At 33.2% G+C, this 11,375-nt stretch overlaps 1 protein-coding gene across 1 annotated transcript in view; it reads left to right on the forward strand.

Annotated features, from left to right (window-relative positions):
- The window catches only part of LOC149803045 (uncharacterized), a 32,120-nt gene extending 21,043 nt beyond the window's left edge, over positions 1-11,077 (forward strand). Inside the window, exons 10-16 of the mRNA XM_089952601.1 lie at positions 1,398-1,555; positions 1,952-2,162; positions 3,865-4,069; positions 4,604-4,886; positions 5,383-5,531; positions 6,736-6,940; positions 8,133-11,077. Of these exons, the coding sequence (XP_089808727.1) occupies positions 1,398-1,555; positions 1,952-2,162; positions 3,865-4,069; positions 4,604-4,886; positions 5,383-5,531; positions 6,736-6,940; positions 8,133-8,384 (1,463 nt within the window). The 3' untranslated portion in view covers positions 8,385-11,077. The remainder of the gene's footprint in view (positions 1-1,397; positions 1,556-1,951; positions 2,163-3,864; positions 4,070-4,603; positions 4,887-5,382; positions 5,532-6,735; positions 6,941-8,132) is intronic.
- Positions 11,078-11,375: the final 298 nt, after the last annotated feature.

Raw genomic sequence — 11,375 nt, forward strand, 5'->3', positions numbered from 1 at the left:
AAACTCCAGTCATTTCATTCAGTACCAACCATTTCCATTAATATATGCCAGCTTTTATATATTTTGCGTCCATAAGATTGTCTTGGTACATATAATACTGTCAATTTTGTTAAAAATGTAGCAAATAAAGGAAGTATTTAAGTATAGTGATACTTCATAGGTGTGTCATTTATTATTGGGGATACTAGCTGGAAACTCAAGGTCTCGACACAGTATTTAAAGTTGTTTCTTGCACTTTCTGTTCTGCTTTATAACTGCCAAGGAATTTGAGATTAAGGGATGAAAGTTGCTATTTATGTAAATCATAATTAGATGTGTTGTGAACCATAGAGGTGTCTATCTTCAAAGACAAGGTGACAGTTAATTATTTTGTATTTCAATCAAATATGGTATTCAGATTGAATTTTGTGACACCTTTGCAGAGTTTCATTGTCAGCAATCTTTGCTAAGGTTCAGAGTTGCAGACCCACCCACTTTCTTTTCTACACATTAAGCTCAATTTTGATGAGACTTTGGCTAAATTCAGTTGTCAGTGTCCTTTGTTATTATTTAGTAGAGTTGTATCCCTTGTTTGTCAAACCCAGCTGCTTTGAACCAGGCTTTATATGAATCTTGATATTGATTGGGCCTAAGCTTGTCAGCATTTTATGTCATTTAGTAGAGTTAAGGCCCCTGAATGACAGACACACTGACTTTTGTTGCTTGCTGTACAGTGATTTGCTATCCAAATTTATGTTCATGACACCTAGATTTATTGTTGATTTTTAATTGTTTGAGCTGCATCATTTAGCTGAGATATAACCCCTAATTGTTGGACTCACACACTTTTGATTGAATACAGTAATTTTCTTAACTATTTTTGGATTTGAAGAAAAATTTTGTGTTCAATTCTGTATTAATATAACTAAGCAGAAGTTGATTTTCATCTTCTGTACTATGATAGTTAGTTGAATTATGACCACTGAATGTTGGACCCACATCTTATATGCACTTTTGCATTGCTAATACCTCACCTTGGTTCTATAGTCAGTGGTATCTTCCTTTACCATTGTACCTTAACACATTTACTATAATATCAACATTGTCTTCTAGACTTTTTGTCTGTAAAACTACACTTCCCTGCTTCCAGTGAAACGTTGCCAGAATTTACTTGTTAAAGATTTTTCAACTGAACAAAAAAGTCAGAATATTAATTTTAGTTTCATTTGTATCAAATATCTGAAAATTGTTATTTAGAAAATGCTGTATGTATAATTTTTTTTATAAAAATTAAATAATAATGAATTTCATGGATTGAAGTGTACTAGAAATTAAATGTAAAAGATTACGCACAATACAGTAGCTAATACCGTTAGATATGCAAATTTTGTGTGCTCAAATTTTCATGTCTTTGTTAGAATTTGTTGGCCACACAATGGATGATGCTGACCTGAGAGACAAAGGGAGAACCAATGTGAATGTTCCGGAGAGGCCTGTCAGCATCAGTGATAGCAATGTTAGCTATGAGGATCTCATGGCCCGAATCAGGAACATTGTTCTGACCAAAAGACTCAGGGTAAGCTACATATACATGGGATTTCAATAAAACCTTTCCAGATGATTTTAAGATTCATAAGTGGTGATAAATTTACCTGTAGGGGTAACAAGCTGACAGCTGGTCATGTATAGGTTTAAACAGAATGGTCACATTTAACAAGCCATATCAAGACAAAATCATTGCAAAGCTTACTTATATAGATATTGACTGAAAGTCTGTCTGTCTTCTATTCTTTCTATTGATGTTTACTTTGTTATAATATTTTATTGAGATATAAAGAATTTATTTCAGTTTTCATTTACTCTTTATCATCCATAGTAAAATTTTTCAGCTGTAATCCAATATTACCATCAGTTGTATCAAATGTAATTAATATACAATACTTTTGCTATACTGACCAAATTGCTTTGGCAGGTTGCTGAATTCTTTGAGGACTACGACCCCTTGCGCAGTGGGTCAATAAGTTGTGGTCAGTTCTTGCGTGGATTGGGACTTCTTGGCCTCAGCAAACTCAGGGATCACAACCTGACTGATGCTCAAATGAAAATCCTCTGTGATGTCTACCAGAACAAACAGAAACCAGACCAGGTCCATTGGAAACAATTTGTGTATGATGTAGAAACTGGTAAGTTTATTCTTTTTAATTCTTATATGAATACAGTCTCAACCACAATAACAGTATTATGTGGAAGTTTTCACAGATTTTTAATTTGGTGTTTTTGGGGGTGTATAGGAAAGTAACAAACAAATTTTCATTTTCATTATATCCTTAAGTACACTACTTTGCTTTGTTTTAATTTAATAAACTTTTTCTGCACAAAATAATGAAAGTTCATAAAATAATTATAATTTTTTGGGATTGATATTGCACAAACAATTAGAAATTATGAAAAGTTATAGACAATACATTAATGCTCTGATGTACAATTCTTTAAAAAAAAAAGCATTGTTTACACAATATCTTTATATTATTTAAGATAATAGTAACTATGACAATGTTATCACTGCCAAAAGTGATATCTGTAAAGGCAGTTGAAAAAAAGAAAATATTGTCCAGCCAATAAAAGATTCAAAAGGTAAATTTTAAAACTAATTAATCTGAAATTGCTTTTCCAGATTTTTTTAAAGTAATATTTTCGTTCCTTTAAATAAATATCAGCAACGCCAACATTAAATTCACACAATCAGTACGAAACCTAGGTGTTACTCTGGACAGTACTCTCACATTGCACCAACATGTCATGAACATATGCAAGGCTGCATATCTTGAGCTGAGACGCATCAGCTCCATTCGCAAATATCTTTCAGTTGATGCCACTAAAACACTTGTTGTGTTCATTAGTACTTTCAAGACTGGACTATTTTAACTCATTTCTGTCTGGTTCATCTCAATATCTACTCCAGAAACTTCAAAAGGTTCAAAACACAGCTGCTCGGATCATACTTAGAGTACCACGATCAGAGCACACCTCCCCGCTGCTCTGTACCCTACACTGGCTATCCATTCGATCCAGAATCAAACACAAAATTTGTTCTCTGTGCTACATTTCACTGTCGGACTCTACTCCAACATACCTATCTGACCTCACCCATGTGTACACACCAGCAAGATACTTACGCTCCTCTTCTGACAATCGTATACTCATTATTCCCACTATGAAAACAAAGTCATATGGACAGCGTTCTTTTGCATACCAGGGCCCAGCAACATGGAATGAATTGCCCACTGAACTTAGACACAAAGACACAGTGATCACATTCAAGAGTGCTATCAAAACTCATTTATTTCGACTGCAAGAACAAACTTAAAGACCTAATAATGTTTCCTACCTGAAATATTCTCAGCATGTTTTTTATTTTTTAATGTTTTTCTAATTTCGTGTTGTTTGTTTTTGTAATAATATTATTATGTTTCTTATCTTATAGGGATTGTCTAATGTTGTAAAGCGCTTAGAGCTTCTAAAGATTAGGTGCTATACAAAGTCCTCATTATTATTATTATTATTATTTATTGGTAAGGGGGGGTGGGGCACGTGTTTTGGGAAAATAAAAGTTTATTTGAATTCATATTTTTTCTCCTTATTTCTAAACCATTTTCATACATGATGCAAGATACTGGCTATGAGACCCACTCTATCCTGAATCATATATATTTTTAATTTAGACTATAGCCTGTATTACTTTGATAAAAGCATCGACTGAATGAATTTTTGCCAACAATTATTGATTCAGTGTTATTGTTTTTTATGCATGTCTTAATATATTATTTTATTAAAATCATCTCCCATAATGCAGGATGCAATCTACATAATCTTGCATGATTTCAGTTTTTACTCAACCTAACCTGGAAAAGGTTCCAACTCATGAAGTGCCACCATCTGAAATATTCCGTGTTCCAAAGCCTGGAACTGCTATGTGGGAAAATGCCTCCGAGGATCACAAACAGTTGTATGAAGCTACAATGGAGCGAATGCATCAGAGGGCCAGTCAGAGAAGAGTTCTCGCAAAGCCTGTATTTCAAGACTTTGATAGGTTTGTATCTCTAGTTTATTTTTTTTAAGACTCTCACAAACATTAATGTTCTATTTGTCTTTCTCCAGCCATTATTTAACCAATTTATTAGTTAACCATTTCAAATCATTGGCACTTTGTCTTGAGTTTCATATTTGTCTCAGTCTTCTAAATTTCAACTCTTATTGGATTTTAGTTTCTTTTCACCTAATGAAATGAGGTTCAGAGAGCATGTTTAACTATAAATTTACATATTAGTGTTATGATTTTTTCATGATGTACTTTTCAGTTTGTTTATCTAAGTGATTTTTATGTATCAATTTATTTATGTGATTATTTATGCCAAAATATTATAGAAAAACTTGTTATAGTCCTATGCCTTATCAATTTGAACATGATGTATCTATGATTGACTGTGACGAGTTAGGTAATTTTCAACATGATTTTCAGTATCTCAGGCACGCCTGTGATGGAATTGTAGACTGTTCAGAAATACTGTAGATTATTTGATAAATTGCTGGTTCATTATGTTATGCAATAAAGTGCTATTTTTAGGCATAACAATGGTCATGTGACAAAGGCCCAATTCCGTCAGTGCTTGACAATGTTAGAACTTCATGCCACAGAGGCTGAGATGATTGCTCTGGAAGCCAAGTTTTGTAATGATGTGGGATTTAATTACATAGCATTCCTCCAAGAACTTCAACCCCAGGAACCACCCAAGTTTATGTATGAAAAACGACTTGAAAACCTCCGTGCTACCAACTCCAGGAAAAGACTACCCGACATGAATCCCGAGACAGATATGGAAGGACTTCTTCTTAAAATCCAAACCAAGGTACTAGAAAGAATATTTGCTTGTTTATAAACTGAATCCAACAGCAAACAGCATATATCCAGACTGTTGCCACACAGTGCACTGACAGATCAGGGTCTGTGATGTTTTTCCTCATGTGATTTGAAGTGAAAATATCACAACTCAGTCAGGAAGATGATACAGTTAAGAACTGAATTAGGTGAATTCATGGCTTTTCATCTTTCAAATGAAAAATTAAAGTCTTTCTAATTGAAAAAGAGATGGACATATTTCAAATCTGGTAGCAAAACATTATGTCTGTGACTAATAAAAGATATTTAAAACATTTGCAACTTCTGCAACAGGAAGTTTCCTTTGTATTTTCACATAAATCAATCAAGTGTGCAGCATAAACTAAAGCCACTCATACAATCAAGTACAAGATTTCTCCCTACTTTAATTAAAACTGGTATATACTTCGAGATGAATCAGTTTTTTTGATAGTTGACTAAGGTTGAAACTGAATTCTTTGTCACAGGTCAGCAGAGAAAGAATACGTGTTCTGGAATTCATGCGTGATTATGATAAACTGAGGTCAGGACGAATGCTAAAGACATCTTTCCGTCGTGCACTAGATCTTTGCAGATTTGAACTGAAGGAATCTGAGGTCTGCCTTCTGGAAGACAGGTAGGATATATCCTGTAATTTAAAGATTTCATCCATTTTCAGCTCTAGTTTTTGCTTCCATACCGATTTTAAAACATTAGCACAACAAAGAGACCTACTGCTATTTATTTATCTTGCAAAGACATTGATAAAATGCTTAACCATTAAAGTTCATATAGGATGTGGATAGATGTAATAAGAGCTGATAGCTACTTCAGTAATCTGTCAGAGTGGACTTGACTAGGAAACTAAAAACATCAGATTGCTATATTTACACATTAGAGCTAACCCTGTCAAAAGGTGCACCTGTGGGAAAAGATCAGACTGACTTTTGTACACTGGTGACCACTATATGCAAGTTCACCATTCAAACTTGGTTTATTAACAAATACCATACACAGAATATCTTTATTATTATTGTTATTATTATTATTTTTAATTCATTTATTAGCTGATAGTTTAGTGCACTAGTAAACAAATTTGTTTAATACAAATACATGTTGTTCTTTCCCAAATTCATGTTCTATGCAAGATCACTCCTTAAACAAAAAATGACTGATCTCTGTGTTATGCTCAATGACAAAACACTAATTTCACTACTAACAGCTTACCTGTGACTGTGAAACAGGACAGATCTGTTGTTTGGCAAACTCATATAGTTAGGCCTAGAAACAACATTCACACTTCAAGCAATACTTGGATTGATCACTTGCTCAACTCTCCGTATTCAAAAGATAGTTGGCTTACATTAGAGTCCTGTGATCCATAGGGAATGAAAAGAAACCTTATGCAGCTCTTGTTATAATATTAGCACACCCTCCTATTTGTAATTACTCCCCTATCAATTCTGAAAATGAAACTCATCAAAGATGTAAAAAAAAAATGCACAAAACATTGCCATATCATTGATTTATAATTTCTGACCTGATTGGCACCAAGGGGTCCCTAACATTGTCAAATTTTTGGACACAAATCATTGCCATATCATTGATTTATAATTTCCATCATGATTTTCACCAAGGGGTCCCTAACACTGTCAAATTATTGGCATTTCAGTGCAAATGGAAGCTCCCAATGTAAACAAGCAAACAGACTGCTCGCTGTCCATGTCTGGTTTTTAGAGTAGTCTATTTTAGTAAAAACCTCTTTCTACTATCATGATCTAGAATAAATAAAGCTGACCCTTTTTTGACTTCATACAAAATATCCACTTTGATGCCTACAGATACCAGTCTGTGCAAGATAATGACTATGTGGACTACCTAAAATTCTGTGATGAAATTGAGTCCATCTTCACAACCAAGGAGCTGGAGAAGGCTCCACTCCATGATGTGGTCCAGTTTAAACCACCTGAGGAGTGGACACTCAACAAGCTGGATGAGGAGTCCAGACAGAAGTTCATAGATTGCATGAAAAGAATTGCAGAAAAGGTATTGTCGATTATTAATAGTCCCTGATCTTTTGAACCAAACTACCTATCCTCACAAAATATTCAGTTTTATGATATTTACTAAACCGTCGATTTTAAAGTAACATAGTTTTGCTTCATAATATAGTGTGAAATGCATCATTACAGCACAGTTCCTCATATAACTCCAGCACTTTTAATAACCTATTTTCAATGAATTTATTTTTGAAATGGCTACTTATTATTTTTCAACTTAAAGTTTTTATTTCTTATATCCTAAAATACCCTTTATAATGAAATTTTCCCTCAGTACATATCCCCAGTATATTACCAATATAAACTGTCTATGGCTTTGAATACAAAGCATTGCACTTTAGGGGCTTCCATAATATAATGTGGCTTTGCATACAAAACATTGCACTTTAGGGTCTTCCATAGTGTAATGTAGCTTTGCATACAAAGTATTACATTTTATGGGCTTCTATTGTATACTGTGGTTTATTTGTTAACAAAGCGTTACACTTGAGGGGCTTCAATAGTGTACTTTGGCGTTGCTTTCAAAACATTACACTTTAGGGTCTTCCATAATATAATGTGGCTTTTGCATACAAATCATTACACTTGAAGGGACTCCATGATATTATGTGGCTTTGTTTACAAAGTATTTTCACTTTAGGGTTTTCCATAATATGTGGCTTTTGCATACAAAGCATTACACTTTAGGGGACTCCATAATATAATGTGGCTTTTGCAAACAAAGCATTACACTTTAGGGGACTCCATAATATAATGTGGCTTTTGCATACAAAGTATTTACATTTTAGGGGACTCCATAATATAATGTGGCTTTTGCAAACAAGGCATTACACTTTAGGGGACTCCATAATATAATGTGGCTTTTGCAAACAAAGCATTATAGTTTAGAGGACTCCATAATATAATGTGGCTTTTGCATACAAAGTATTTACACTTTAGGGGACTCCATAGTATTATGTGGCATTGTTTACAAAGTATTTACACTTTAGTGGCTTCCATTAACTATTTTTAATGGAGCATAAAATTGTATATTTTTCTAATCAGAAATTATACTCGGGCACTTACTTCTGTTTACAGAAAGTCATATTTTTCTGCACAATAGAACTAGTTATTTACAGGTGGAAAAAAAACATGGATGCAGTCATTTCCCTTCTTCATTTCTCACATTTTTTTTTCAGGTAAGAAAGCATCAGATGCAGTTGTTCCCCTTGTTTGAGGATTATGACAGAGTTCACAATGGTACTGTTTCAAGGTCTCAATTCCGGCGTGTCCTTACAGAGTTAGAGTTGAGCAGCTTAGTCAGCCAGCAGGAATTTGAGTTGCTGTGGAAACAGTTTGATGTTAAAATTGGTGGAAAAGATGATGTCAATTACATCGCATTCTGTGAGATGATCTATGACCTTGCAAAGTTTGAATGGAGAAAACCTTGAGACAGATTATTTTTTACTAAATAACATTATAAATGGGACACTTACTGAAAATAATTCCTTTTATGGATGCTATTAATACTGTATATACATTAATTTTTACAGGAAATTTAATCTGAAAACATGTATATTGTCAATTTTACATTTGCATTTGTGATGGCTAATATATCAAATCTTAATGAGGAAATTTGCAGACATTTTCTGTGATAAAACAACAAAGGTGAAGATTAATACATTTATATAGAAACAGTGAAATGAAGTTTATTAGTGTATTAAGTAAACACTATCTTTACATGAGACACAATAATCCTAGTGCAATGTACGTGTCAAGTAATCCATCAGTATTGCTTTATGATTCAAATTTCATCCAGTAAAATTACCCTTTACATTTAAACATTTGCATATTTACCAGATGTGATAATTTTACAATGGCATCGGAATTCTTCCACTAGAAGTTAATCGAAAAAGTGCTGATCTCATTCACTTCTATGGTGTCATTTTGCTTTTAGACAATCCTCGTATCATGTAATTAGTAACACCAATAAAATTAAGGAATAATGCTATAAATTTGGTCAAGAAGTAATATGTCATTATGTTACAAGGTAAAAACCAAATACAATACAGTGTTGCACTGATGTCTATTAGAATCAAAACTTGGCATATATAGTTTTAAGAATGTCCTACAAATGTTCACTACAGTATTGTTACTTAAAACAGATATGTCAAGGGTCTGGTTTAACACGATATTTAAATGTCTGCTTTAATATCAGTATCAAATTTAGATGTTACTTGGTTGTGATTTGTGTACCAAATCATATGAGTTCATACAACCTTAATTTAGCTTTTCTTTGAATTTAAAAAGACTACCCCATTTCTTAAGTAAAATTTGGTATGTTAACGCAGATGCATGATCAATACACTTATACGACATCTTTTAGAAAGAAAAGTGTAAGTACTAAATAAAAAATTTCAGATCCTACTGCTGATTTTATAACTGTGTTATGCAACAATATTGTATCGACTTTTAAAAGTATTATTTTGGTTATTTCCTTTTTTTGATTACGTTTTGAATATGGTTGGCAAAAAAAGCTTTGCAGTTAGCGACTGCTTTTCTGACAAAAACCATCTTTACTTAGTAGTAGTATCAATATGCATGAATTTATAAGAAAATCATTTTTTGTAAGTCAGTTTTTTTCCCTCCAATTATTGTTGCAATTGTTTTTCTCCAAGATTAGTATTATTGAAATCAAAGCCACTCCCAGTGGACACAAGTATTAGAATCATGTGATAATGCATTAAGAAAGGTATTATTCATAAGTACTCTCTTATTATAACACTGACTGTAGGAGTTGTTGAGTATATTGCCTTAAAGTGAGACTCATATAAGTATATGATAAATACCATTGCTACTACTTCATAAAATGGGATCCACAACAATACTCACCTTATAACAGGAACCCTTATATTCCGACACAAAATTGTGTATGCATTTTCAGATAAGGAGTATCAGTGTGGCCATATCCATGTATCATTATCAAATTTCATGCAGCTTTGATGCATCAGCATGTTGGTATACTTGTAATTTTTTCTGGGATGCACCCGCAACAAATTCCTAGCATTGTGCACTGTGTGTGTATTGACTGAAAACATGCAATCCCATCAGGTTCTCAAGCCACAAAGAAGAGAACAATTTCCAGAGTAGAGAAATAAGATACACGGTCTAGCCCTAATGCTTTGCACTTATTCAGTGCAATGAAATAACAATTTTCACCAGGGTGATTTTTCATGTCAGTGAACCACAGTAACCCGGGGTGGGGTGGGGTGTGTGTTCTTAGTTACGTATAAATTAGAATACAGTTCAAAATGAGAGTAATTTCACATAATTATCTGCCAAACATCTGGTAGCTGCTTTATTTCAGTTATAACAGGTGTTACAATGAACAATTTGCTAAAGTGGTTCTTTCTGAATAGACCCTGGAAGCTGGCTCTGGCAAGATGCTCATATATTTTACATCATGAGTGGAAGCATGTGCCACACCCAGACAAAGATTAAGTAGCGCTAATGTACTGAATAGTACCTTCATTAGGAAAACTTTAAAGTGCATCTGCAAATTTAAGTTTTTTTTCTTCCATTTTTATGTAAGAATAGCTTTCATACTTATTTTTTGTGATTTTTTTGCTGAATCCCTTGGTTGCAACTATTGCCCTCTGGACCCGGAATCTACTACTCTCTCTGGATTTGACAAATGTTGATACCAGAAATATCTTATTGTTGTCTTGATGGCAGTATTGAATGGCCTTATAATAAGGGAGTACTGTATCAATAATGAAATTATTTACTTAAAGTATTAATTTACAAAAATCATATAGTTATTTTTCATGGGTTTTTTTTACAGCATTTGTGAATAATCAAAATATTTTTTCCTAAGAAAATGTTATTTTCAAAATATTGGTCAATTTGTACTGTTGAATCAAAATATTTCAAAGAGCTGTCATGGCAAAATAGTATTCTGTTGTTATCAATACATAGTTTGATTATGGTGATTAAATCTGTCAGTATTACGAGTTGATAATACACCTATTCATAATCTCACCAATTATTCAGTTTGAATATTATATATTGTATTTTTCCTTATTTGTCATTTCTTGGTTGTTATGTGATATGTACATTTAAGACAATAAAGAATTTTCATACACTTTGATTTCGATTGATCAAAATGTGCCTTGAACTGCATATGCAAGAAATGTGAGTGATACATCTAAATCTGTGTGTTTGTGATTTGGATTTTTTAGCATAGCTTTAACAATTTTTCAGTCATATCACTATGATGTCTGTAGTGAGGCAGTTTTTAGTGATGTCTAATACTGGGGCATCATGCTGCAGACAAGGAGCATGATGCAAACAGTTTCTCAACAAAGGCAGAGTTTTGTTTTAGAAATTGTTTTTGTGTACGGGTCCTAGTGTGGAAAAAAGTTTTGCTTAATAACATACAC

The sequence above is a fragment of the Sinohyriopsis cumingii genome, chromosome 3 (genome assembly GCF_028554795.1).
Source record: "Sinohyriopsis cumingii isolate HCF-2022 chromosome 3, ASM2855479v2, whole genome shotgun sequence".
NCBI classification, from domain to species: domain Eukaryota; kingdom Metazoa; phylum Mollusca; class Bivalvia; order Unionida; family Unionidae; genus Sinohyriopsis; species Sinohyriopsis cumingii.